Source organism: Saprolegnia diclina (assembly GCF_000281045.1).
Source record: "Saprolegnia diclina VS20 unplaced genomic scaffold supercont1.10, whole genome shotgun sequence".
Taxonomy (NCBI): domain Eukaryota; phylum Oomycota; class Saprolegniomycetes; order Saprolegniales; family Saprolegniaceae; genus Saprolegnia; species Saprolegnia diclina.
In genome coordinates this window covers 995,774-1,020,267 of record NW_008246077.1, presented here as the reverse complement: position 1 = coordinate 1,020,267, position 24,494 = coordinate 995,774, and the positions used below count along the sequence as shown (strand labels likewise).

Genomic DNA, 24,494 nt, shown 5'->3' with positions numbered 1-24,494 from the left:
GCGAGCGATGTGATTGGCTATTACTCTGGCAACCATCGTTTTGACTCGTGATTTGTATGCCGTGCACACACCTCGCTCGAATTCGCCTAACAAGTAGTATCGGCCTCAGCACCACAGCCATGCCACGTCACGACCAGATTGCATCAAACTCCAAGGGAAGGTACCAAAACTTCTTCGTAAACTCAAGCGACAGAGATTAGACATAGTACATGAGGCGGCCGAGGTTGCGGTGCACGTCCATGATGCGACCCGTCGACTCGACAAAGGTACCGTCGATCGTCGAGCCGCCGTCGCTGCTCTCTTGCAGAAAGAGGCGCGTGCGGTCGCCGACGAGCTTGGCGTAGTAGACAGCGGGTACGATCGAGACGGACCGCGTGCAGCGGGCAAACGTATAGCACAGCTGGTACGTGAGGTTCTGGAGCTCGTCCGGCGAAAATTGAATCTCGTCCAAGAGCACGTGGTAGTGGGCCGGGCGGCTCGTGCCTTGGAGGCCCGCGTGGCTCATGAGATAGAAGTCGTACTCGGTCGGGTGGCACACGCCCGTGTCGACGACTGTGCCGGCCTTCACGTTGCCGCTGCGGTCGGCGTCGGCCTGCGACGTCGGGAAGAACCGCGTGTGGTGGCGCTTTTGGACGACGACAAACGTCACCTGCGGGTTGTAGCCCTCCTCGAGCTTGGCCGTCGCGCGGCGAATGGCGGCAATCTCGTGCGTCAAGACGTGCTGGAACTGGCCTTCGCTGACGCCGTCGCGGTAGACAAGGATGCGCAAAGGCTTGAGGCGCGTCTCGGCGTAAAACTGCCGGAGGAGCTCGTTGACCATGCCTTCAAGGTCCTCGATGATGTCGACGCGATGGCCTTGCTTGCGCACCGAGGCCGCGTGGTAGCACGCGTACGCATCCATGGTCGCCACGACCGACGCGATCGACGGGCGGCTCTTGTCGCCCGGGCCCGGGTGGCTCACGTCGCAGCCCAAGATGATCGTGGGCACTTCGGCCACCTTGGGGAGCGGCTCCGAGCAGACCGCGTTGCGCCCGCCGAGCTTGACGTTGACCTTCATCAAGAGGTTGGCCATGTACTGCGGCTTCTTTTGCTGCGCGTGCTTGAGAAGGAGGCACTGCGACGGAATGCCAAACGTCACGTCCGACGCGCGCTTGAGGTCGCCATAGTTCATGACCGACGTATCTGGGTGCACGCTAAAGACGACTTGGGCCGGGAGACCATAGACCTGCGTGGCCGCGTCGATCGCGCGGCCAAAGAGGCTTTCGACCGACTCGCCGCGGCGCAAGAGGACCGGCGGCGGCTTGGACGGCCCGCGCATGTTGAGCATCCCGAGCTGGCTCACGAGGGCGCCGAAGAAATCGTCAATCGACCGCGAGTCGCGCTCGTGGCAGAGCGAGAGGACGGCAAACGACTCGATGGCCATGCCTTCAAAGAAGCCCTTGTTGCGCATGTTCCAGGCGCCGGCCGCCGGCACCTCGATCGCGTCGCGGGCGTAGCGCAGCTTGGGGTCGGGCAGCACGCGGGCTTCGATCGCGAGCATCTTGGGGTTCAAGGTCGCCCCAAACGCAGCAAGGCACGTGTCGGCTTCAAAGTGGGCTTCCTTGACCTTCTCCTCAATCTTGCGCCGGCGCTCCTCGGGGTGGGTGCACGTGTACCGGATCATCGACGCGACTTGCGTGTCCGAGACCTTGCGGGGCATGCGCTGGTTCTCGGCAATGTGGCACACTTCGATCGGCAAAAAGTTGGAGCTCGTCTTGGAGCCGACCTGGAAGCACGGCAGGTGCGGAAACTGCAGCGGCTTGTACGTCTTTGCAAAGTACTCGGCGATCGACACGTCCTTGCCCTCGGCGTCCTTGAAGAAGCGATGCGCCGCCGACTCTTTCGAGATGGCCACAATCTTGAACGCGCGCTTGATGTTGGGGCGGTGCAAGACGCGCACCTTGACGCCCTTGAAGGCCTTGGCGACCGCGTGGTGCTGCTGCGGACTGAGCTGGTTCGGGACGCCGCGGAGACCGCACGCTTCGCTCATGTAATCGAGCGCCGGGACCGCCTCGAGGAACGCGGACGCCGCCATGTCAATGTTGAGCGTCAACTTGGTCTGCGTCGGGCGCAGCGACTGGTGGTAGCCAAACCACACTTCGGCGCCTTCACCGAGACGAGCCGACTTGTCCGGGGAGAAAAAGTTGCGCCCGACCGCCGTAAAGCGCGAGGTCGCCGAGTAGCGCAGCGCAATGTCGAGCGCTTGGATGGCCTCGTACGGCGTGTAGTTGAGCTGGCCCGAGAAGAAGTCCCACACCTGCTCCATGCGCACGCTGCACGGGTCGGCTTCCTTGACGTACACGTCAAACACCTTGGGGCGCGCGTCGTTCGTGAGCACGCACTTGAAGAGATGCAACTCAAACGGCAACTTGGACGGCGTGTACAAGTTGCGCCGGCCATCATGCACGACCACGTACTGCGGAAACTCGGCCTTGATCACGTCGGTGAGCACGGCAAGCACCTTGAGGCAGAGGTCTTTGGGCGGCGGCTCGTTCTGGGGTGGCTTGCCCTCCGGTGCAATGCCAATGTCGTAGTGGAAGACGTCGCCTTGCGGCTTCAAGTCGACTTGGAAGTGGTTGGCCCACACGACAATGCGCTTGCCCGCCGTACCAAACGACGGGCGGCATGGGTACAGCGTGTTGACTTGCGGCGGGAAGAGCTCCGACTTGACGGGCTCCGGCGGCGGCCCTGATGGAATCGAAAAGTTGCCGCCGCGACCGCGACCGCCACGACCACCTTGAAAGGCACCGCGACCACCTCGGCCGCCACCACCGTCACGTCCACCGTTGAAGCCGCCGCCACCACCACCGCCGTAGCCACCGCCCCGGTCGCCGCCCCGGTCACCGCCACGGTCGCCGCCTCCGTAGCCGCCACGGTCATTGTGGCCGCGGTCGCCGCCATAGCGGCTGCCACCGCCGTTGTTGCGTGGTGAGCGCGGAGGACCGCGTGCTGGCGAGCGCGAGCGTGACCGCCGGGCCGAGCGTTCGCGGGATCGAGATCGATGCATGCCAGTTGGGCAATCGAGAAATGCACTGCGCGTTGCGAGACGGCCGCAAACAGCTGAAAACCGTTGGTGTATCTTTTGTACTTTGTTTTTGTATGGAGAAGCCGGGCGACACGGGCCATACAAACTTCAAGGTAGTTGATCGCGCTGCAAGGTGCTGCAAGCGGGCGCTGTGGCGTGCTCGGCTATGGGGTGGTGCGTGTGGTTCTTCGAGCCATGGACGTAGATCGTTATGACGGCTAGTCGAGTTGTTGTACACAAGTATAGTGTGGTACTAACGTTATTAGTGTAATTGTCCTTGGCGATGTGGAGACATTGATGCCATTGAAAAAGCACGCAGGTCCGCCAACGACAACTCAGCACATTGGGCTCAAGATGCCAACTCAATGCTACAACGAAATCAAGCTCGAATGACGCCGCCGCAAGAGGGTACCGGAAGTCTCTTGGCAAGACGGAGAGCATCGTGAGCTGTCCAGCGAGACGCGGTCCTCGGTGGCGATTGCAAGCTACGTGTCAAGACGGTTTAGCGTCAAAACCAAGCGACGAGTCTGTCTTTGACCCCGCGTCCTTGCGTGTCAACGCCAAGCGCACTCGCCAAGACTGCGAAAGTACTAACGGTGACTAGAAGTTCTACTAATGGTCCATAGGTCTTAAGTATTAACAACGAGTCGAGCAGCAACCGTCGACGCGAGCGCATTCAACATGGAAGCTACGAAAAGCTCTTTCATATACCAGCACACTGGTGGAGGTCCTCGAGTGGAGTCGGGTACCATTGTGCTGCGTACGTTGCATCCACAATGCGAGAGATTGCAACGGTCTTGTATGTTCATTGTACAATTTGGCACTGGCAACAGCGTTGCAGTTGAAGTACAAAACCTCTAACAATCAATTTCACTAAAACCTTTGACATTCGATAGGCGGATGGCCAATCGCACCATTTTGCAGCGCGACGACGATGGCGTTCCAAGCCCCGCGCCTGCTCTCGCGTCTCCGCGCGTCCGTGCGCCAGCTCTCGACGAGCCCGTTCGCGCTCGGCGTCGGCGATCTAGTCCCTGGCATCTCCGCGAGCGAGTTCCAGGCCCGGCGCCAGCGCGCCTTTGAGCTCATGCCCCGCGACTCGATCCTCATCGTACGTTGTCGTGCCCATCGTCGTCGTCTCCACAACCTCATGGCTAGCTCAATGCCGCCGAGGAAAAGTACATGGCGCATGATATCCCGTACGACTTTCGCCAGGACTCGCACTTTCTCTACTTGACGGGCCTCGAGGAGCCCGAGGCGATCGCGGTCCTCAAGAAGGACGCGGCCGACGCCACGAGCTTTGTCATGTTTGTGCGCCCGCGCGACGCCCACAGGTACTAGCTCGTGCGCGTAGGAAGGACGCTCATCGCTCATGCGAATAGCGAGCAGTGGGACGGACCTCGCGTCGACGTGCCGTCGGCCAAGGCGTCGTACGGTGCGGACGACGCGTTCACTCTCGACCAGTTTGAGGCCAAGCTGCCGACGCTTGTGTCGCCCGCGACCCAGATCTGCATCACGCGCGCGGTCCAGAACAAGTACCCCTCGCGCTTCTTGAACGCGACGCGGCCGCTGCAAGCGACGCACAGCATCCAGATGGCCGACAGCCTCATCGACATGCTGCGCGTCTTCAAGTCACCGACCGAAGTCACCAAGATGCGCCATGCGTGCAACATTGGCGCTGGTGCTTTCGCCAACCTCATGGCGCAGTCGGCACCGGGGCAGCTCGAGATCGGCCTCGCGGGCACGTTCGAAGGCTACTGCCGGCGTCAAGGCTCGCTGCGCAATGCGTTTCCGTGCGTCGTCGGCGCGGGCAGCAATGGCGCGGTGATCCACTACCTCGCCAAACGGGGCATTCTCAAGCCCGACGAGCTCGTGCTCATGGACTCGGGCTGCGAAGTCACGGGCAACTACGTCAGCGACATCACGCGCACGTGGCCAACGACCGGTCGCTTCACGCCGCCGCAGCTGGACTTGTATTCGCTCATCCTCGACGTCCAGCTGCAGTGCTTGGAGCGTCTTCGACTGAAGATGGAGCAGAAGGAATCGTTGTCGCTCGACGAGCTCCACCTCTTCTCGGTCGGACTGCTCGTGGACGGCATGCAGGAGTTTGGTATTCTGCCGCGGCACTTGGCGAAAGGCTCGGCGGCCCTCGACATGGCCTTCCGCAAGTACAACCCGACGCACTTGGGCCACTACTTGGGCATGGACGTGCACGATACGCCCACGTACGCGCGGTCGCACCCGCTCCAGCCCGGCATGATCATCACAATTGAGCCGGGTATCTACCTCCCGCAGAACGACGAGAGCATTCCGTCGGCGTACCGCGGCATTGGCATCCGCATCGAAGACGACGTCTTGGTAGACACAGCAAGCATGCGCGTCTCTTATTCTCTCACGTCCACCTCGTAGATTACCGAGTCCGGCATCGAAGTCCTGACCTCGTCGATCCCCAAGACCGTCTCGGACCTCGCGTCGTTCATTGGGAGCCAGCCCGGGGCCATCTAGTCTTCTAGTATACTACAGCCCTCGACACGACATGGAGTAGTCGATAGAGTATTGGGCTAGTATATGCGTCCACCATGCTGTCTTGCCCTCCGCGCCATCGACCGAGAGCAAGCAAAGCCTCTCCACGGTGTCGCTGACCACAGGCGCATCGTCGTGATTCGGTCTGCTACCAAAGTACAGTGCACCACTCTCTGTGGGTGGTACCCAAGTGCTGCCAGAGTTCATAAAGCCACAAAGTCTCGTCGCCTACATCCCGACCTATTCACATCACAGCGTTGATACTAGCATACGCAGCGCGTCGCTGGCGCGGCCATGCAGCCGGCTTCCTGGCCATGCAGCGCGCCACGTTGAAGTCGCACGTGACCTGACCAGCACGTGTCACGATCGTAGTTGACCCGCACTTAGGGCGTCTCGTGTAGTTAGTATGGAGGCGCACTTGCTGGAACTTCAACGTTGTTGAGCAAACAAGGCGGTCGTTTTCTAAACAGAGATCTCCTCGAGCCACACATTGCAATCGTCGTCCTCAGTCGCACCCGAGATGCAACGCGTATTCGCCCGCAACTTTAGCACGGTCCGCCGCGCCGTCGTCGTCGATGGCGTCCGCCTTCCGTTCCACAAGACGAGCACGGTCTACGAGGACATGATGGCGTACGACCTCATGCGCGAGTCGATCAAGGGCCTCCTCAACAAGACGGCGCTCAACCCGGCCGACGTCGACTATGTCATTTGCGGCACGGTCATCCAGGAAGTGCGCACGAGCAACATTGCGCGTGAGGCCGCGCTCGGCGCCGGCATCCCCAAGCACATTCCCGCGCACACGGTCACGCAGGCGTGCATCTCGTCGAGCCAGGCTATCTCGCAGGCCGCCGACAAGATTGTCGCCGGCGGCATGGACATTATCGTTGCCGGTGGTGTCGAGACGTTCTCGGATGTCCCGATCCGCTTTGCCCGCCCGTTGCGCAAGCGCATGATTGGCGCGGCCAAGGCCATGAAAGGCGGCCCGGCTGGCATCCTCAAGCTCCTCAAGGGCTTGAAGGCCGCCGACTTTTCGCCCGAGGCGCCTGCCATCAAGAACTTCCACACGAACGAGGTCATGGGTAACTCGAGCGACCGCCTCGCCGCGCGCTTTGGTGTCACCCGCAAGGAGATGGACGAGCTCAGCATCCAGAGCCACCTGAACGCTGCCAAGGCCCACGCCGAAGGCAAGTACGATGGCGAGATCATCCCGTTCAAGGGCTCGACGGCCGAGAACGGCATCAACCCCAACACGTCGATCGAGAAGCTCACGTCGCTCAAGCCCGCCTTTGTCAAGCCCCACGGCACGCACACGGCCGGTAACTCGTCGTTCTTGACGGACGGCTCGGCCGCGACGCTCATCATGTCGGAGACCAAGGCCCTCGAGCTCGGCTACACGCCCAAGTCGATCATCCTTGACTCGACCTTTGTCGGCGTCGACCCGTTCGACTCGCTTCTGCTTGGCCCGGCCTACGGCATCGCCAAGGTCTTGAAGAAGCACAACTTGACGCTCTCGGACATTGACCACTTTGAGATCCACGAAGCGTTTGCCGGCCAGGTCCTTGCCAACTTGAACGCGCTCGCTGATGAGGAGTTCTGCAAGACCGAGTTTGACTGGCCGACCGCGGTCGGCAAGGTCGACAAGTCGAAGCTCAACACGTGGGGCGGCTCGCTCGCGCTCGGCCACCCGTTCGGTGCCACGGGCTCGCGTCTCGTCAACACGGCCTCGAACAAGCTCGTCAAGGAAGGCGGCAAGTACGCGATCCTTGCGGCGTGCGCCGACTCGGGCCTCGCTTACGTCGGTCTCCTCCAGGCCTACGATGGCAAGAAGTAAAAGTGAATCCAATAAAGAAGAGTCTAATTGAATGTGAGTTCACCACGTGCTGCTGCGACGGGGCGCTGCCACGTCATTAATAATGCTCACCACCTTGCACCAGCACGCAAAGGCTGGTGCCATCCGGCGTGAACGACTCGGAGGTGCGTGGTCGCCAGCAAAACGTCCGACGTCTTCGTAAAGAGACAAGCGGACGCCCAAGCCAGCCTCCCGGTCACCACACTGTACATCAGAGGATGGCCGCGCTGGCAAAGGTGTTGGAAACCAAGGGCAAGGGTCATTTCTTATTGACCCTTGTAGTAACCTTATCATGGACGCCGTTGGCCCGCGGCCAACTTGCTACACAGAGCTTTGCGAGAGTCGCGACGAGGTGGAGTGAGCTTATCGTATGTCTACGGTGCAGTGATCAAGCAGCTGCCAACGCCCGAGGTAGCGAAGGGTGCCAGATTGCCTCGTCCAGGTCAACGACAACTGACAAGATCGAGGTTGTGGACTATATATACTGTATTCAATCATTAATATCATCATTTATACCAACAAGACAGCGTTAATGCAGCCGTCGTTCTCCGGGTTGTTGGTGACTTGGGCGTACTTGCCCCAGACGACCTTGCCCGACGTTGTGACGAGGCCGAGCTCGCTCACGTTTACTTCGATGATCGTACCCTTGGTCATCACGCCAAGCTGCGTGTACAGCGGCGAGTTGGGGTTCTTCTTGACGCCAAGAATGTCGAGCTGGAACGTCGTCTTGAGCTCCGGGTGCGTGACGTGGGCCTTCTTGAAGCGCATGGCGGCGGGGCGGATGAAGCGCTCGTATTTCGGCGGCTTGCGCGTAAAGTTTTCGCCGACGAACGTCGCCTTGGTGATCATACGCTTCCACGCCTTGTTGCGGCGCTTGCCCGAGCGCAGCACCTTGAACATCTCGTCATCGGCAATCGGCTTGACCTTGGGGATCGGCACGTCCCACTTGCCGGCCTTTTCCTTTCGCTTCTGCTTGACCGTGTTGGAGAGCACCTTGGCGCGCGAGACACCTTCGCGATCGAGAAGGTACGCGGGCACGGCGCCGTCCGGGATGTTGTCGTCGTTCGCGTGCTTGTTGGTGCGCTCGTTGTGCATCGCGATCGTCTTCTTCATGGCCGCCTTTTCCTTGAAGCGCTTCTGGTTGTAGAGCTTGGCGCGAAGACCGTGGACCTTCTGCGCAAACTGCGAGCGGCGATGCACCTCGCGGGCCTCGCGCTTGCGCGTGCGCTCGACCATGTCCATGCGCACGCCATGGCGCTTCTTGTGCATCTCCATGTGCTCATGCTGCGGCATCTTGCTCCTCTTCTTTCCTCAGCGCCGACGCGGAATCCGAAAATGAACACCCGAGAGTAGCGAATGAATGGCCAAGCCTCCGCGCACCAATAAAAGTGAGTCATACACTATTTACTTTTGACACGCTTTGGCCCCTATAGTGTGCGTCCAATGCCAACTGTACTTGCAAAATGTAGATTGGCAAAAGCGTATGGTAGCAAATAGTGTGAAACAGACGACGTCCCTGCAGAGAGCGCAGCGCAGCGCTCACCGACCGCATTGGCACCAACAACGAATATGACGGCACGTAGAGCACGTCGCTCGCGGAAGGCTATGGAAGTCACAGTGGAGACGTTGGAGTATATCGCCAATGCTGTATAACCGTAACCGATAACTTCCAGTTCAGCGAAAGGTTGGATCTTGTCGCCAGCCCAACGTGAGCTCTCTCACGCCCCTAATTCGTTCCTTACGTACTGCCAAGGGTGCTCGTATAGCGCCTATGTACGCAGTGCTATACCATACTGCGTGTACGTAGAACGAGGCTGTTTATGCGCTGTGTACGTATGCACGGTTGGTCGCACGCGGCGCGCCATATCTTGGATCCAATTCAATGCAAAAGCAATTGAGTTTTTGGACGGTGCTTTGTGCCACCTGTTTGACACAACTTTGCTGGGTTTGGGAATGGGGCCGTTGGCCGGTTCGCTCAATTCGGGTGCTCAATTGAGACTCAATCGTATCCGGCGACTTGTTTATCGAAACGTAGTCGTAAACGAGCCAAAGCGGTTGAAGAAGCATCGTCGCTTCCGTGACCTTCATATCCAAATCTCGCACCCATGGCGCTCATGACGCTCGCCGAAGCCAAGGACAACGCCGTGTCCATCTTCTGGCTCAGCAGCCTCCTCTTCCTCTCGCGCGCGGCCTACGGTGCGACCAAGGCCTTTCTCTTAGGAGCTCACTTCTGTGTTGCAGACTCGAGCTACATGCGCGTGTGGGCTGCCACGTACGGCGACGGCGTCGTCAACGTCATCTTGGGCTCCGCAGCGTTCGTTGCCTTTTGGCTCTTCTCGGCCATCATGATGGTCATTGACGCGACGCAGCCCGGTACGATCTATCCAGCTCACGGGTGACTAAGATCTGGGATGTGTGCATAGCTTGGGCGCAGCACTACAAGATTCAGCCCGTACGAAGGACGAACAGCGCGGACATCGCTCACGTTTTGCGCTAGGACAAGCACGTGACGGGCGAGCAGACGTGGAAGGGCTTCAAGATTGCTGTGCGCAACCAGTTCCTCGTCTCGCTGCCCATGTCGTACGTGTGGTTCAACTACGTGCTGCCGGCGCGCGGAGTCTCGCCGAGCGACCCGATCCCGCCTCTGTACGCGTTGCATGCTTGCGGTATGTTTGTGCTTACATTTGTGTGTGTTGCAGGTCGACGGTCGTCCGTGACTTGCTGGTGTTTCTCGTGGTCGAGGAGATTATGTTCTACTACTCGCACCGCCTCTTGCACACCAAGCCGTTCTACGCCAAGTTTCACAAGCTGCACCACGAGTTTACGGCGCCGATCGGTGTCGTCTCGATCTACTGCACGATTCTCGAGATGGTCGTGGCCAACATCTTGCCGCTCATGACGGGTACGAGCTATTTCGTTGCATGACCACGACAGCTGACTCTTGGCCCTTGGCGCTAGGGCCAACGATCATGGGCAGCCACATTACGACCATTGCGCCGTGGTTTACATTTGCCGTGATCAATACGATCAACACGCACTGCGGCTATGACTTTCCAGGTCTCAACTCGCCCCTCCAGCACGACTGGCACCACGAGATCTTCAACGAGTGCTTTGGGTCGGACGAATCAAGCCTGGCTGGCGCTCATGTATCTACTAGGGTCCTCGGTGTGCTCGACACGCTCCATAAGACCAACACCCGCTTCCTTGGCAAGCTGAACCTCGCCGCGTCCAAGGCGAAGAAGGCGTAATCTCAGAAATATCCGCATAAGGCTTACCCGGAAGCACCGAATGAGTACTGCATATCTCGTCGTGGCGAGGGACTAGCGTGTTGCTTTGCAGAGGTTTTCGCGTTGGTTTTGCTTGTGCCCATGTCGCCGGGCCATTGAGAAGCGATGAATGCCTTGGTGCCAAATGTGTGCGTGAACCTGTCTGTCGAGGACACCCATGGAAGGGGATCGGCACGGTAGTGCCACCCATAAAGACACGGAAAGAGCTGCATGATGCGGAGGTCCACACTCACGCTACCCAGGCGCTTGGTCAGCACAAGCATGTTCATTGCCTCGTCTGCCACTGTGTCACGACCATTCATCTTGGTTGCGACCATCTATTATTTTATTGTGAACGATCGAACGACAATGTTGCAGTTCATGGATGGCGGACCCGGCATGACCTCGTGGCAAGCTCTGAGGCGACTGAGAGGTAGCAACCGATAATACCTCTCAAAACCTATATCGGCGTAGAATGCATATGGATCTTCCAGCCATTTACTCATTTTGGACCCCTGAAATTCTATATGTATGAAAGATCGATTCGATGGAAGCAGTATACTTAAATCAAGGTTATTTCGCTGGTGCCTTTTTTGAGGCCACCCCCTTTTCGGCAACGCCCTTATTTAAGGGCATATCTGGCTGCGTCTGGGAGCCTCAGAGTTATTAGCCTCACGAAAGCGCAGCGAGAAGATGTCCCGGAGATACGATGGCCGCACGACGACCTTCTCGCCCGAAGGCCGTCTCTTCCAGGTCGAGTACGCCATGGAGGCGATCAACAACGCGGGCTCTGCGGTCGGTATCCTCGCCAAGGATGGCATCGTGATCGCGGGTACGTCCGTTATGGCCATGCGGATCGCGGACCTCATGGCTCCATGTAGCGGAGAAGAAGACCGTCTCGGCCTTGCTGGCGCCCGTCAAGAGCAGTGAGAAGACGATGAAGCTCGACGACCACATCATCTGCGCTGTGGCGGGTGCGTTTTGCGCGCCCAAATCCGATGGTAAGCTCATCGAACCTGTCTAGGCTTGACCTCGGATGCCAACATCCTCGTCAACTACGCCCGTGTGTCGGCCCAGCGCTACGAGCTTTCGTACCAGGAGAAGCAGCCGTGCGAGCAGTTGGTTCAGACCATTTGCAACTACAAGCAGGCGTACACGCAGTTTGGTGGCCAGCGCCCCTTTGGCGTGTCCTTCCTCTATGCTGGCTGGGACCGCCACTTTGGCTTCCAATTGTATCACAGTGACCCGAGCGGCAACTATGGCGGCTGGAAGGCGACGGCGATTGGTGCCAACAACCGCGCCGCCAAGAGCATGTTGAAGAACGACTACAAGGAAGACATGACGATCGAAGAGGCGCTCAAGTTCTCGGTCAAGGTCATGGGCAAGACCATGGACACGACGACGCCGACGGCTGAGAAGCTCGAGTTCTCGACGCTGACGCGGTCGGCCAACGGCAAGCTCGTCCACCGCCTCTTGTCGGCCGCGGAAACGGAGCAGCTGCTCAAGGAAGCGGACCTCCAGGCAGCGGAGTCGGGCGACATGTAAGCACACCGTGTGCAGTGCTGCATAGCGCCGCGGCTTCTAGCGCAGCACTTTACATTTGATGAGCTCCTTGATAATACATTCGATTCCGTCCACGAGATATCTAACGTTCAAGTTACGATGACTAGGGTGCGCTGGTGAAGGGCAGGTTGATCTTGGCGCCCTGCGCGTCGACCTGCTTTTGGATGTTGGCGCTGCTGCACTTGGAAAAGTCAAAGCCGCATATCCACGACGACACGAGCCACATGAGGATCGCGACGAGGAAGACAAGCGTGAGCGTCGCCTTGAGATTCTTGAGCCAAAAGAGTCGATGCAGCGCTTTGATCTCGCCCTCGTACGCCAGCGTGTCTTGCTGGAGCTTCTCCGTCTTGCTCACGAGAACCTCGAGCTTATCGCCGCGCGCCATGATCTATTGCCGCTCGTGCCCTGCCTCCTCGATTTAGTTAGTGCATTGTACCTGGTGCAAGTTATCGAGCATTTGGTTCTTGACGTGCTTGACTTGATCGCGCACCTAACGTCAATGCCATCGTCCTCTTCCCGCGTATGGGATTGCAGGGATTGAGCTGTGTACCTGCGTGAGCTTGGTATCGATCTTGACGTTGTCGTACTTGGTCATGAGGCCCTTGAGGTGCGTCTCAAAGCCCTTCATCGCATACGCATTGGCGGTCTTGCCCTTGTTGCCATAGTTGGATAAGAACTCGTGCTTGATCTCCGTCAAGAGCGCGTACGCGACGCTGCTCTGGAAGCGCTCGTCGCACATGCAGACGTAAATGAGGCTGTCGCTGAGGTAGTAGTAAAAGACGTGGCCGTCGACGGCCACCGAGTTGCGCGTCTCGGGCGGGTACTTGTGGTCGTCGACGTCCCGCAGGATCGCCCGCGAGTACGTGATAAAGTTGCCCGTCCCTTCGGTGCACTCGGCCAAGACGTTCTGGGCGCGCGCCACGAGCGCATAGATCACCGGCATGATCGCGGCCTTTCCCAGAAGCGATCTTTCACCTGGGTTCGCTGGCGCGCATCCGGATCCGGATAAACACCGGTCTGATGCGGCTGTGAGCAAGACCGGAGAAGACCGGACCGTGTCGCGTGCCGATGCACGCCGAAGGCCCACGCTTTGTGGGCCGCCTTGGGACGGCCCGCGTCAACTTCTGCGCTTCGCCAACGGGCATCCCAGGGCCACCTGATGTCTTAGTCGCTGATTCTTATTCCGTTTGCTCGTCCGATAGCTGCCAACTGCAATCTATATGGCGCTGGCGTTGGCATCATTCAGCCATGGCCGCGTGGCAAGCACCTGGACGCGCTCTTGGATCGAGAGAAAGCTCCGATGCGATTTTAAAACACGGAACGACCTCTCGCGCGGCCAGAGGTCGCTACGGGGCGAAAGGCCACTTCTCCGACGCTATATTAAGCATATGGGGACGACGGCGCGCTTCGGACAGGCGGTTCAAACCGCGGTCCCGGTTCGGTTGATGCAAAGAGGAAGCTGTCAGTTTTTTGTGTTGGTCGACAGTGTGCTGTGATTGGGTGCTTTGGAAGAGTTTTAGCCAATGGGAGGCCGGCACTTTCCCCACCACTGATGAAGTCATATTCGGGGCCCCGCACTTTTCTTTGAGGTGCAGTCAGAGTCAACCATCCGAAAGATGCTGTCCAAGAGCGTTCAACGCCTTTCGCGCGGCTTCTCGTCCAAGTCGTTCCCGGCCTACGTGCTCAACGCCCCGGCGACCGAGGTGACGACGCTCGCCAACGGCCTCCGCGTCGCCTCCGAGGGCGGCCACGGCGAGACGGCCACGGTCGGCGTCTGGATCGGCGCCGGCTCGCGCTACGAGACGGAGGCCAACAACGGTGCGGCCCACTTCTTGGAGCACATGGCCTTCAAGGGCACGGCCAAGCGCACGCAGCAGCAGCTCGAGATGGAAATCGAAAACATGGGCGGCCACCTCAACGCGTACACGAGCCGCGAGCAGACGGTGTACTACGCCAAGGTGTTCAAGAAGGACGTGCCGCAGGCGCTCGACATCTTGAGCGACATTCTGCAGAACTCGAAGCTCGACGAAGCCGCCATTGAGCGCGAGCGCGACGTCATCTTGCGCGAGATGGAAGAAGTCAACAAGCAGCAGGAAGAAGTCATCTTTGACCGCCTCCACGAGACGGCCTTTATGGGCAACGGCCTCGGCCGCACGATCCTCGGCTCGGAAGAGAACGTCCGCAGCTTGAGCAAGGGCGACTTGCAGGATTACATTGCCACGCACTACACGGCGCCCCGCATGGTCGTCGCCGGTGCCGGCGCCGTCGACCACTCGCAGCTCGTCGACCTCGCCCAGAACTGCTTTGGCAACCTCCCGACGGAGCCCCGCGTCGCCCCGACGTTGGAGACGCCCCGCTTTGTCGGCTCGGACATCCGCATTCGCGTACGACATTCTTTTTCGATCGCGATGGAAAGTCTCATCATGATATGTAGGACGATGACATGCCGTTGGCCCACGTCGCCATCGGTTTCGAGGGCTACGGCTGGACCTCGGAACACTCGTTCCCGCTCCTCGTCATGCAGACGTTGCTTGGCAGCTGGGACCGCACCTCGAGCGCCGGCATGAACATGTCGTCGAAGCTGGGCCAGGTTGTGGCCGAGCAGGAGCTCGCGCACTCGTTCATGTCGTTCAACACGTGCTACCAGGACACGGGTCTCTTTGGTGTGTACGCTGTCGGCGACAAGTACAAGCTCAACGACTTGACGTGGTACATCATGGAAGCCATGGTCCGCCTCGTGCACAAGACGTCGGACGAAGAGGTCGAGCGCGCCAAGACGCAGCTCAAGGCGTCGATCTTGATGCAGCTCGATGGCTCGTCGCCGGTCTGCGAGGACATTGGTCGCCAGTTCTTGGTCTACGGCCGCCGCTTGACGCCCGCCGAGATCTTTGCGCGCATCGACGCTGTCGACGCCGCCGCCGTCCGCGCCACGGCCGACCAGGTCGTCAACGACAAGGAGCACGCCCTTGCCGCCGTCGGTCCCATCCACGAGTTGCCCGACTACAACTTCATCCGCCGCCGCTCGTACTGGTTGTCGCGTTAAATAGAGAACTCTAGACTCAATCGAAAGCGACGTTTGTTGTACATGTCACCTCAACGCGACTCGAGTCTTTATTTCACATATCTCATAGTACGAGCCAGCGTGGCCGAGTCCACGAGCTCACGCCACTGCGGCGGTTGAAGTAGTAGGGCGCGCCCGAGTCGGCGTCGACGCACGCCTCGTACACGTCGTGGGCGGCGGCGGCCGCGGCTGCTCGAGCCACGTGGCAGCGGTACATCCCCTGGATACGCATGGCGGCTACGTCGTGGCGCCGGGGCGTGGGCAGTGTACGCAGAGCGTCCATGTGGCCGCTGCCGATCGGGCCCAGTTCGGAGGCGCCGAGGCCTCTCGGCTTTGTCCATTGACTCTGGCCCGTCATCGTGTTGTAGTAATAGTAAGTTTGCGAGTCGGCGTCGAGGTGCCGCTGGTATGTAGCGGCAATCATGGTGCGGAGGCGGGTCCGCGCCACGCGCGTGCGGTACATGCTCTGGAGCTTGGTCGCTGCTGCGTCGCGCCGGCGCGGTGTCGGGAGACGGGCCAAAGCTGCCTTGACGTCGTTGACCAGTAGCCGAGGTTTCGACCACGAGCTCAGCCCCGACTTTTCGTTGTAGTAAAAGTACTGGCGCGAGTCGGTGTCGTAGCACTTGCGAATCGCTTTCGCAAGCAGCTGCCGAAGGCCATCACGGGCGCGCTTGGTGCGGTACCGCGCTTGGATGGTCGTGGCGGCAACAACCCTTCGACGGGGCGTGTCGAGTCCCTCGTACCTTGCTTTCGTTGTCGTCGGTCGAGGACTTGCACCCCGACGTGTTGTCGGCAAGTCAGTGGCGCCAAGCCCCAATGGCTTGGTCCACTGACTGACGCCCGTGGCCCGATTAAAGTAAAAGCACCGCTGGGTCTCGTCGTCGACGCACTTGATGTAGATGGCAGCCGTACGTGCCATGCGTTGCGCCTTGGCGGCGCACACGCGGACAAAGCACTGAAGCGTCTGCGCTGCCAGCTCGCGGCGACGGGGCGTGGCCACAGCATACAGCGCTTGGGATTTTTTTGGGCTTTTGCCGGCGAACTCTGGTGCGGGCGTGTCGCGTACCACGTCGGTGGGTGCGGCGACTGCCAATGGCCCATCGAGGATCTCGATGGCCAAGAGCTTGGGCCGCGTCCAGGAGGTCGCGCCCGTTGCCGTGTTGTAATAGAAGCTCGCGCCACTACTCGGGTCGACGTGCTTTTCGTACATGGAGGCAACGAGCGCTTGCAGCCGACGCCGTGCGAGAAAGGCGCGGACGCGTGCCTGGATCTTCTCAGCGGCGATCCGCTGCCGGCGCGGCGTCTCGAGGCGCAGCCACGCGTCAATGTGCTCGCGGGCCATGGTCGTGCCATTGGCAACGACCTCGAGGTCCCGCTCGTAGAGCACTCGGGGCTTGGTCCACGAGCTCACGCCCGCGACGCGGTCCACGTAGAACGGCTGCAAGGTGGTGGCGTCCATGCACTTTTCGTACCGCAGTGCAATGCGCCGCACGACGTGGCGCCGCGCCTGCTTGCGGCGCATGGCCGCTTGGATGCGAACGACCGCGTCATGGCGCGCCGCGGCCTCGGCTTGCGTCCGGGCGGCGAGCACGAGCAGGCGCGCGCGCTGCAGCAGAAGCTGCCAAAAGCCGTGGCGTGTCCGCCGGTGCCGGACGTAGCGCTGGAGCCGGCGCGCAGCCGCGACGACCGCGTGGGGATTCTCAAACTGAAAGTGAAAGTCAAATGGCGATTGAAACTGCGTGGCGAACGCCACCACTTCGAGCCGGGCTTTGCGCGCCTTGTCGGCGCGGTCGAGACGAAAGTAGAGCGTACAGCCAAAGATTTGATGGACGCGCGCCGTGTAGCGGTAGTGGAGGTACCCGCGGTAGATGCGAATCGAAGTGCGGTGCTGCTGGACGCGGCGGGCGTGGGCGTGTCGCCACCAGCGCTGAACCCGCCGCGCGTCGGCGTCGCGCGACGCCCAGAGCTGCGTCTCGGCTGCTCGCTGCGCACCAATGGTCTTTTGCACGACAGACAAGTTGTCTTCGTTGGCGGCGAGTGCTGCGAGGTCCCGTCGGACGCGCGCGAGGCTGGCACTGTGCTCGTGCACCTTGCGTTCGAGCTCGCGCTTGGTCCGGCACGCAAACCGGAAGGTCTCGTCGTTCTTGAACGCATGGGCTTGGGCTTGGGCCGCCATGTGCGCAATGATCTTGGTGTCCGCCGCAATCTCTGCAACAAGAAGCGCTTCGGTCGCGCGGTATTCGGCCTGGGCTTTGGCAAAGCAGGTGCCCCACAAGAGCGGTGGCGCCGTCGACGGGCCTTCTGGGGGCCTTGTCTTGGTTGGTGTTGCCGTCACTTTGGCTGCTAGTGCCCTCACTTTGACGCACGTTTCTTGGTTCGTCGGTGGCTCTGGTGCGGGCTTGGCGTGCACGAGGCGCGGCAGTGTCGCTGTCGCGCCCCAGAACCAGCCAGTCTCGGCCGTTGGTACCTCGGGTGCGGTCGGCGTGGCGCGCTTCTTCTTAGACGTTTTGGACTTGGCTTTTCGCACCACAAGCCTGGCGCCGCACTGGTCGCAGAACTTGAAGGTCGGCGGACACGCGGCGCGGCATGTCCGACACGCGACGATTGCCTCGGCCGGCATCCGCCCACGAAACGTGGGTAACCGCTGCGCCTATTCCCGACTTTCTCATTTGAGCGACAATGGACGCGCTGGGTCGCATGTATGTGACGGTGACGGTGGCGCCAGGCCGCCTCGGGCTCTCGCTTCTCGAAGGCGATAGCACCGCCGGCGTCTTTGTCGGCGCGTACGATGCTACGCCGGGCACGATGCAAGCGCATTGCGGCCGTGTGCACCCCGGCGACCGCCTCGTGCAGCTCAACGACCTCGACCTCTTGTTCTTAACGCGCCTCGAGGTACGCGCCATCTTGTGCGAGGCCGGCACGATCTGATCCTGGGACGTAGGTGATCGAGGTCCTTGGGCAGACGGCCAACGCGCCGCGAGAGCTCACTTTTTTACGGGCACCGTCAACCCCAAGTCGGTGGGACATTGCCAAGAAGCTGCTCTTGACGGCGCCTCCGGGGCCATTGGGGCTGACACTGCACCCCGACATTCCGCATTGGGCTGTCGTCGAGGCAGCAACCGCGTCCTGGAGCGCGACAGCCCATCGTGGCTGTCGCATACTACGTATCAACGGCGTCGATGTGTCGACGATGGACCGGGACGCTGTCGTCAGCCACCTTGCCCTTGTCTTTGACGTCCCCAAGACGATCGAGCTGTACCGCCTCGCGCCGCGCACCTGCACGCGCCTGCTCTACGTGACTGGCCCAGTTGCATTCGCGGCGCCGACGTCCATGCGTCTCACAGCAACTACGTCGGCACCGAACGCCGTCGTCATTGCCGTCGGTACCACCGACCTCACAGCGCTGGCACCAGCAGCTGCCCACGAGCTCGTCCGCACCGCCGGCGCCGCGAGCCGCCTCCTGTGCTACACCACTTCGTCGACAGCCCCGGCCGCAACGTCGTCCGACAGCGCGATCACGGTCACGATCCTCGACTCGTCGCTGGGCCTCAATCTGGACAGCTCCGAGGTCGCGTTTGTCAAAGTGACGGAGTTTACAACGTCGGCGGACGCCGACCGTCCGTACTACGCCCCGTACAAGCACCGCCTCCTTGGTGCGTGCGTGGCAAGTGTAAACGGTGTGGACGTGAGCTTTGCGACTCGGGATCGCGTCGTGCGGCTCTTGAGCCAGCTCCCGCACGTCCCGCGCGTCGTAACCTTTGTCACGGAATCCGAGATCCGCCGTCGGCGCGCAGAGGGCCCAACGCATGTTGTGCACGTCCCCGCGGGACCACTGGGCATCGACTTTGACGGCAACAAGCCGTCGCACACGGTCGTCGCGGGGTTCCGGGCGCTTCCAAATGGCGAACGAGGCGTCTTGGAGCGTAGCGGCCTCGTGCGCGCTGGCAGCATCCTCATATGCATCAACGGCTTCAACATCTCGTGCCTTGCACTCCACGCGACGATCGAGCTCTTTCAAAAGCTTGCGCACACGCCCAAAGACCTCACGTTCACGACACTGGCGCATCGCCCGACACTGGACGTGTACGTGCCAGCTGGACCTCTCGGACTCACGTTTGCTGCGCACCGGCCCGAATGCGCGATGCTCGAGACGATTGCGTCAACCTCGGCCATCCAGATGCACGGTGCTGTTGCGCCCCAGAGCGTCCTCGTTGGTGTCGATGGCTTTGATTTGAGCTCCCTTGCACTCGCCCAGGTGGCCGACCTTCTCAAGGGTCTCTCGGCGCAGGCCAAGGTGCTTTCGTTCACGCCGCCGACGATCAACTCCACCGTCCCGCGCAAAGCCGCCATCGATGTCGTTGTCGGTCCCGGCGGCGCAGGTGTGCGCTTCGACCCTACTGTACCGAGTGCGGCGGTCGTCACGGGCTTTGTGTGTGGCAGCAGCGTGGAAGCCGCCGGTGGCGTGTCGTTGGGGAGTCGCCTCGAGTGGGTCGATGCGTTGGACGTGCGCTCCAAGCCCGTAGCCGACATTGAAGCGCTGTTGACCGCCCTAGAGCCAAGTACAAAGACTCTGTCGTTTGCACCAATGCCGGCGGCGACAGTGCCGGTGACAACACCAGCGTCGCCAACGCCCGAGCTCGTCTCGCCGTTTCCATTCGTGCACCGGGATTCGGTGCAGTCGACGATGACGAGACTCCAAGAGAAGCTGTGTTTGACCGACGACCAGGTGTCGGCGTTGCAGCGCCGACTGAGCTCGTCGTCCGACGGCCCGCCCTCGCCACTCTCGCGCCGACCGAGCGCGGTATGCTAGCCTTTTGCCTGCATACACATTCGAGTCGTTAATGTTGCGCTATGCGTAGGCCGACACAGCACCGCCCCTGCCTCGGGTATGACTCGTCAAGTGCTTGATTTGATGATGTAAATGTGTAGAAGCTGTCGCGTGCGGCGTCGACGACGGCCCCGGACGAGGTTCAGGGTGCGGACCTTGTTGTTCCGTTGGTCGACTTTAAGCGAGCGTACCACGTCCAAAAGGTAGAGCAACAGTGATTTATCCAGCGCATAGCGTCATCTCTAGGTGGTGGGGGGCTGGTTTGGGAAACTCAAACCGCGCCATTTTGAGTTTGATTCGGACCAAAAGTACCTCGTGAGCTACGACAACAGCAGCAAGGAGCGCACGTGCAAGCACATTCCGATGGCTTCGATCGCGTCCGTGACCAAAGGCAAGCCGAGTGCGCCGAAGAAGGGCGCCGAGACTGCGTCGGACGACCACTGCTTGAGCGTCGTCATTTGCAAGCGCACGGTCGACTACATCTGCGCGACGGTCGACGATCGTGATACGTTTGCCGGGTCGCTGGAGACGCTCATTCGCGCCCGGAAGCTTTAGCTCCCTCCCGAGAAGCGTCCGAACGCCCTCTTGGGGTATTGACATTGCACCAAGATCTTATCGCATGACTCGTGGCAGCACGAGCGCCCGCCGTTGGTCTCGAGCATCCGATATTCACGCTCCGCACAAGTGCGCCTTGTATTTTTTTGTGTTTCTAGAAAATGACATTTGTATTTTGTATGGAAAGCACGATGTCGAACAATAGGACAGGGCGCACTTTGAAGGAGAGTCCAGTGCTCCGCAAAGTACGCTTTCAGAACATACCAATAGCCAATGGTGCGGTAGCGTCCCGTTTAAGTGCGAACCTCTGAAAACGCATACGTTTTGTTGGATAGAAACCCGTGAAAACGATTCGGGTTTGTAAGGCGCTGGCACTTCCAAGATCACGCGCGAGCAAGCGAGATGACGTCGAGGAAGAGGCGCATCCCGCTGTCCAAGCCACCGCAGAGCCGGCTCTTCGAAGCAGACTACGACTGCTGGGTCAACGTGGTACGTGCATGGGCGATCTGGCGAGGAAGACCGATCCGCGATCTTATGGGGCCGTTCTGACCGTAGGTTCGCTTGCGACAATGGGTCTCGTCCGTGGACGAGTTCCAGGTACATGCGATGGGCAGCATGCCATGGAAGCTCACTGTCGTAACATGTAGCAACCCTGCCACCAGACGCCCACGCTGCTGCTTGTCTTGTCGCCGATCTCGATCATCCTCAAGGTCGAGCCCATCGTCCATATGGGCCCCGTGACAGCCGCTGATTTCGAAGTCCTGCAAACGTCGTTGCCGCCCAACTCGCGCGTCTTTTGCCCGCTCAAGTACGAAGCGATGCTACGCGACGGCCTTGGCGCGGCCGCCGGTAGCTTGAATCTCACCATCATGGGTCGCCATGAGAGCGAGATCCCGCATGCGTTTGCCGAGATTGCTGAGCAGTTTGCGAGCAACATTCCGTCGCGGTGCGCGCTCTGCGATGGCACGTTGCTCAACAAGCCGTACCCGGGCCAAGAAGCGCGCCCGTGCGTCTGTGCCGGCATGGAGGCGATTCCGTCCATGACCGACTCGATCATCCGGTCGCTCTTTGAGACGAGCGCGCGCTTCTGGCAGGCGCAACCGTGGCTGCACATGCGCATCAACCACGTCGTGCGCGTCGAGATGCATGGGTCGCCGTTCCGGTTCGTCCAGATCCTCGGTGGCACGGGCTGCTGCGACGTGGCGCTCATGGTGCACAAGGATTGGCACGAAGTCCAGAACGAAAACTGGTCGGTCTCGACCATGCGCTGCAACTCGGAAGGCTTCTACTCGGTCGTCAAAGCCGAGTTCCAGCCGCCTGGTCAAGGCTGTCGCTCGTGGAAGGACCTCGACTACATCGAAGCGCAGACACGCCTCGGCACGCCGCTCATGCTTCCGGACCCCAACAATCCGGACCCGGTCACGCAACCCGTGCTCCCGCTCTTCACGCGCATCTCGATCAAGCGCAAGTCGGGCAGCGACATTGACGTCCGCCAGGTGGCCGCGACGATGGAAGAGATCGTGTACCTTCAGGTCGCCATGTCGGTCATCATGACGCTCCTCGACGACGACATCTTGACGGCCGTGCCCAACTCGCCGGTCGGCGACTACCGCAAGTTTTACGCGTTCGACACGACGCTGCCCGTGACGCCGGCCATGGTAGCGTACAACAAGCTGCCCAGCGACAAGCGGCGCGTGCACGTGCAGTACCCCGCGCTGGACGACCCGTCGCGCATGAGCCATCTGCAGGTCATTGGTGTCGAGATGCGCCCCAAGCCCGTCGACGACGAGTCGGTGCCGGACGCGACGTTGTCGTCGTCGTCGGCCAAGAAGAAGAAGAAGAAGAAGAAGGGCAAGGGCAAGGGTGACAGTGGTGGCAACGACGACATGGATGTGACGGCGCTCGCCCGCATGCGCGAGATCATGACGCAAAAGGCGGCCGCCAACAGCTTTTACCAAAAGGGTCTCTACAAGGAGGCGTACGCGCAGTACACATCGGCGATCGCTGAGTTTCAAGTGTTCAAGGCCAAGCTCGAGATGCACCACCAAAAGGACCCGCAGATGGTGCTCAACGGCGACAACCTCTACAGCAACCGTGCGCAAGCCGCGCTGCGCCTCGAGTGGTACGCCAAGGTCGTTGACGACTGCAGCCATGTCATTCCGTTCATCGTGTCGCACTGCGCCAACATTTACGTCATCCGGTGCCTTCACGCCCGCGCCCGCGCATACGCAGCGTTGCACCAGTACGATGACGCCTTTGACGACTGGCACGTGCTCGCGATCGAGTCCCAGAAGGGCAACAAGGACGTGCCGCCCGCGGGGTACCTGGCCGAGCAAGGCCAGCGCATCCAGTCCAAGCTCAACGCGTGCAGCATCCCCGCCGCGTGGCGCGTGCTGCCTGGCACGGGCAAGAAGATCAACCGGTTCTTCCACAGCGCGGCGCTGCATCCAGACGCGACGTCGCTCCTCATCTTTGGCGGCCGGTCGACCACCATGTTTGGTACGGAAGACGATGACGTGGCGATCCACCAGTACATCTTTGAGACGAAAAAGTGGGTCACGGTGCCGGGCGCGGGCCAAAAGCCGCCGTGTCTCGCCGGCCACAGCGCGGTTGTCTTCAACCGCGACATGTACGTCTATGGCGGGTGCCCGCTCCACGAAGACGACCAGACGGGCGGCGCTCTCTACGCCTACAACGTCGACACGCACGTGTGGAAGCGGGTGCGGGCGCCGAACGAGCCGACGTCGGTGCGCAACGAGCACGTTGCGGTGCTGCACGGGTCGCGGATGCTTGTGTTTGGCGGCGCCCAAGACGACTCGCGCGACAACCCGTTTGATGTGTTTGACTTTGCGACGCAGCGCTGGTCGGCCATGCCGCAGGAAGCGAAAACGAAAGCCCCGAGCTCGCTCCTCACGCTGCACCTCGGCTGGGTCCACGACGACACGCTCTATATCTTTGGCGGCAAGGCTGACACGAGCGACTTTTACGAGTACCGGTCCAAGCTCTATGCGTTCGACCTCGTCCACAACACGTGGCTCGACGAGCGGCCCATCGCCAAGAATGGCATTTTGCCGCTGCACCCGGGCGCCCGCAGCGAGAGCCAAGCTGTGTGCTACAACGGGCACATGTACCAGTTTGGCGGGTACGCCGAGCTTGCGGTCGGCTCCAAGTACCACGCGGACGGCTACCGGCTCGTGCATCACGCCGACAAGTCGGTCTCGTGGTCCAAGATGCAAACGCCCAAGGACACCAAGTCGCCGTGGCCGAGCGCGCGGGCCGGGTGCACCTTGACGTTGGATCCGACCCGCCACCGCGCGCTGCTCTTTGGCGGCTACGAGACCATGCAGCACGACATTGTCTATGGCGACGTGTGGGAACTCAAGCTCGACGCCCCGCCGGTTGCGACACCCGCCGTCGTTACGACACCCGCCGTCGTTGCAACGCCCGCCGTCGTCCCGCCCGCCCCCGTGGTGGTGGCGCCGGCCCCTGCCACCGCCCCCAAGACATCCAAGGCCGCGCCCGCCCCGACCACGCTCGTGTGCGCCAGCTGTGGTCGCGAGGGCAAGTGGAAGAAGTGCGCGCGCTGCAACGACACGGCGTACTGCACGCAAGCCTGCCAGAAGAAGGACTGGCCGACGCACAAGGTCACGTGTCGTCGCGTCTAAGACGACACCATGCATATCCGCCGCCGCCACCGAAACGCCGCATCCTCATACATGCCGCTTGCATACTTTTCACGCTTCATATCTCGACCTCTCGTAACGCCACGTGTACGAATACGATCTTAT

The 24,494-nt window shown here is 60.7% G+C and overlaps 11 protein-coding genes across 11 annotated transcripts; 7 read left to right on the top strand and 4 right to left on the bottom strand.

Moving 5' to 3' along the window:
* Positions 1-144: 144 nt before the first annotated feature.
* SDRG_04376 (hypothetical protein) lies at positions 145-3,055 on the bottom strand. Its single transcript, XM_008610050.1, has one exon. The coding sequence runs from the start codon at positions 3,044-3,046 to the stop codon at positions 197-199; it is 2,850 nt and encodes a 949-aa protein (XP_008608272.1). The 5' UTR covers positions 3,047-3,055; the 3' UTR covers positions 145-196.
* Positions 3,056-3,959: 904 nt separating this feature from the next.
* Positions 3,960-5,821, top strand: SDRG_04375 (hypothetical protein). Its single transcript, XM_008610049.1, has 4 exons — positions 3,960-4,172; positions 4,220-4,395; positions 4,444-5,419; positions 5,471-5,821. Exons 1-4 carry the CDS (start codon positions 3,999-4,001, stop codon positions 5,564-5,566), a joined length of 1,422 nt encoding a protein of 473 aa, XP_008608271.1. The 5' UTR covers positions 3,960-3,998; the 3' UTR covers positions 5,567-5,821.
* A 239-nt stretch (positions 5,822-6,060) lies between these two features.
* On the top strand, positions 6,061-7,465 carry SDRG_04374 (hypothetical protein). Its single transcript, XM_008610048.1, has one exon. The coding sequence runs from the start codon at positions 6,105-6,107 to the stop codon at positions 7,413-7,415; it is 1,311 nt and encodes a 436-aa protein (XP_008608270.1). The 5' UTR covers positions 6,061-6,104; the 3' UTR covers positions 7,416-7,465.
* Positions 7,466-7,901: 436 nt separating this feature from the next.
* SDRG_04373 (ribosome biogenesis protein N) lies at positions 7,902-8,780 on the bottom strand. Its single transcript, XM_008610047.1, has one exon. It carries the CDS (start codon positions 8,724-8,726, stop codon positions 7,944-7,946), a length of 783 nt encoding a protein of 260 aa, XP_008608269.1. The 5' UTR covers positions 8,727-8,780; the 3' UTR covers positions 7,902-7,943.
* Positions 8,781-9,478: 698 nt separating this feature from the next.
* SDRG_04372 (hypothetical protein) lies at positions 9,479-10,786 on the top strand. Its single transcript, XM_008610046.1, has 7 exons — positions 9,479-9,629; positions 9,675-9,806; positions 9,857-9,885; positions 9,931-10,079; positions 10,133-10,335; positions 10,392-10,548; positions 10,591-10,786. Exons 1-7 carry the CDS (start codon positions 9,539-9,541, stop codon positions 10,679-10,681), a joined length of 852 nt encoding a protein of 283 aa, XP_008608268.1. The 5' UTR covers positions 9,479-9,538; the 3' UTR covers positions 10,682-10,786.
* Positions 10,787-11,340: 554 nt separating this feature from the next.
* Positions 11,341-12,343, top strand: SDRG_04371 (proteasome subunit alpha type-4). The gene is made up of 3 exons (XM_008610045.1): positions 11,341-11,531; positions 11,581-11,673; positions 11,724-12,343. The coding sequence occupies exons 1-3, from the start codon at positions 11,393-11,395 to the stop codon at positions 12,242-12,244; spliced, it is 753 nt and encodes a 250-aa protein (XP_008608267.1). The 5' UTR covers positions 11,341-11,392; the 3' UTR covers positions 12,245-12,343.
* Positions 12,214-13,274, bottom strand: SDRG_04370 (hypothetical protein). Its single transcript, XM_008610044.1, has 3 exons — positions 12,813-13,274; positions 12,699-12,752; positions 12,214-12,650 (listed from the first exon to the last, which is right to left on the bottom strand). Exons 1-3 carry the CDS (start codon positions 13,203-13,205, stop codon positions 12,366-12,368), a joined length of 732 nt encoding a protein of 243 aa, XP_008608266.1. The 5' UTR covers positions 13,206-13,274; the 3' UTR covers positions 12,214-12,365.
* Positions 13,275-13,827: 553 nt separating this feature from the next.
* Positions 13,828-15,385, top strand: SDRG_04369 (mitochondrial processing peptidase). Its single transcript, XM_008610043.1, has 2 exons — positions 13,828-14,646; positions 14,697-15,385. Exons 1-2 carry the CDS (start codon positions 13,879-13,881, stop codon positions 15,303-15,305), a joined length of 1,377 nt encoding a protein of 458 aa, XP_008608265.1. The 5' UTR covers positions 13,828-13,878; the 3' UTR covers positions 15,306-15,385.
* On the bottom strand, positions 15,325-17,972 carry SDRG_04368 (hypothetical protein). Its single transcript, XM_008610042.1, has one exon. The coding sequence runs from the start codon at positions 17,941-17,943 to the stop codon at positions 15,388-15,390; it is 2,556 nt and encodes an 851-aa protein (XP_008608264.1). The 5' UTR covers positions 17,944-17,972; the 3' UTR covers positions 15,325-15,387.
* A 14-nt stretch (positions 17,973-17,986) lies between these two features.
* Positions 17,987-20,796, top strand: SDRG_04367 (hypothetical protein). Its single transcript, XM_008610041.1, has 5 exons — positions 17,987-18,215; positions 18,265-20,124; positions 20,183-20,209; positions 20,253-20,354; positions 20,398-20,796. The coding sequence occupies exons 1-5, from the start codon at positions 18,003-18,005 to the stop codon at positions 20,704-20,706; spliced, it is 2,511 nt and encodes an 836-aa protein (XP_008608263.1). The 5' UTR covers positions 17,987-18,002; the 3' UTR covers positions 20,707-20,796.
* Positions 20,797-21,108: 312 nt separating this feature from the next.
* On the top strand, positions 21,109-24,371 carry SDRG_04366 (hypothetical protein; the record flags this gene model as incomplete). Its single annotated transcript, XM_008610040.1, has 3 exons — positions 21,109-21,195; positions 21,262-21,303; positions 21,354-24,371. The coding sequence occupies 3 exons, from the start codon at positions 21,109-21,111 to the stop codon at positions 24,369-24,371; spliced, it is 3,147 nt and encodes a 1,048-aa protein (XP_008608262.1).
* Between the last annotated feature and the right edge of the window lie 123 nt (positions 24,372-24,494).

What these genes read in the sequence shown, in the direction of transcription:
- SDRG_04374 (XM_008610048.1), top strand. Translation starts at nt 6,105, where the DNA reads ATGCAACGCGTATTCGCCCGCAACTTTAGCACGGTCCGCCGCGCCGTC.
- SDRG_04370 (XM_008610044.1), bottom strand. Translation starts at nt 13,205, where the DNA reads ATGCCGGTGATCTATGCGCTCGTGGCGCGCGCCCAGAACGTCTTGGCC. An exon ending in TCGATACCAAGCTCACGCAG is followed by an intron (nt 12,753 to 12,812) that starts GTACACAGCTCA and finishes CATTGACGTTAG; the next exon opens with GTGCGCGATCAAGTCAAGCA. An exon ending in TGCTCGATAACTTGCACCAG is followed by an intron (nt 12,651 to 12,698) that starts GTACAATGCACT and finishes GAGCGGCAATAG; the next exon opens with ATCATGGCGCGCGGCGATAA.
- SDRG_04371 (XM_008610045.1), top strand. Translation starts at nt 11,393, where the DNA reads ATGTCCCGGAGATACGATGGCCGCACGACGACCTTCTCGCCCGAAGGC. An exon ending in GGATGGCATCGTGATCGCGG is followed by an intron (nt 11,532 to 11,580) that starts GTACGTCCGTTA and finishes GGCTCCATGTAG; the next exon opens with CGGAGAAGAAGACCGTCTCG. An exon ending in CATCATCTGCGCTGTGGCGG is followed by an intron (nt 11,674 to 11,723) that starts GTGCGTTTTGCG and finishes GAACCTGTCTAG; the next exon opens with GCTTGACCTCGGATGCCAAC.
- SDRG_04376 (XM_008610050.1), bottom strand. Translation starts at nt 3,046, where the DNA reads ATGCATCGATCTCGATCCCGCGAACGCTCGGCCCGGCGGTCACGCTCG.
- SDRG_04369 (XM_008610043.1), top strand. Translation starts at nt 13,879, where the DNA reads ATGCTGTCCAAGAGCGTTCAACGCCTTTCGCGCGGCTTCTCGTCCAAG. An exon ending in GCTCGGACATCCGCATTCGC is followed by an intron (nt 14,647 to 14,696) that starts GTACGACATTCT and finishes CATGATATGTAG; the next exon opens with GACGATGACATGCCGTTGGC.
- SDRG_04367 (XM_008610041.1), top strand. Translation starts at nt 18,003, where the DNA reads ATGGACGCGCTGGGTCGCATGTATGTGACGGTGACGGTGGCGCCAGGC. An exon ending in CAGCACCGCCCCTGCCTCGG is followed by an intron (nt 20,210 to 20,252) that starts GTATGACTCGTC and finishes GTAAATGTGTAG; the next exon opens with AAGCTGTCGCGTGCGGCGTC. An exon ending in GAGCGTACCACGTCCAAAAG is followed by an intron (nt 20,355 to 20,397) that starts GTAGAGCAACAG and finishes CGTCATCTCTAG; the next exon opens with GTGGTGGGGGGCTGGTTTGG.
- SDRG_04372 (XM_008610046.1), top strand. Translation starts at nt 9,539, where the DNA reads ATGGCGCTCATGACGCTCGCCGAAGCCAAGGACAACGCCGTGTCCATC. An exon ending in CCTCTCGCGCGCGGCCTACG is followed by an intron (nt 9,630 to 9,674) that starts GTGCGACCAAGG and finishes TCTGTGTTGCAG; the next exon opens with ACTCGAGCTACATGCGCGTG. An exon ending in ATCTTCAACGAGTGCTTTGG is followed by an intron (nt 10,549 to 10,590) that starts GTCGGACGAATC and finishes TGTATCTACTAG; the next exon opens with GGTCCTCGGTGTGCTCGACA.
- SDRG_04375 (XM_008610049.1), top strand. Translation starts at nt 3,999, where the DNA reads ATGGCGTTCCAAGCCCCGCGCCTGCTCTCGCGTCTCCGCGCGTCCGTG. An exon ending in CCCGCGACTCGATCCTCATC is followed by an intron (nt 4,173 to 4,219) that starts GTACGTTGTCGT and finishes CCTCATGGCTAG; the next exon opens with CTCAATGCCGCCGAGGAAAA. An exon ending in GCATCGAAGACGACGTCTTG is followed by an intron (nt 5,420 to 5,470) that starts GTAGACACAGCA and finishes TCCACCTCGTAG; the next exon opens with ATTACCGAGTCCGGCATCGA.
- SDRG_04373 (XM_008610047.1), bottom strand. Translation starts at nt 8,726, where the DNA reads ATGCCGCAGCATGAGCACATGGAGATGCACAAGAAGCGCCATGGCGTG.
- SDRG_04368 (XM_008610042.1), bottom strand. Translation starts at nt 17,943, where the DNA reads ATGCCGGCCGAGGCAATCGTCGCGTGTCGGACATGCCGCGCCGCGTGT.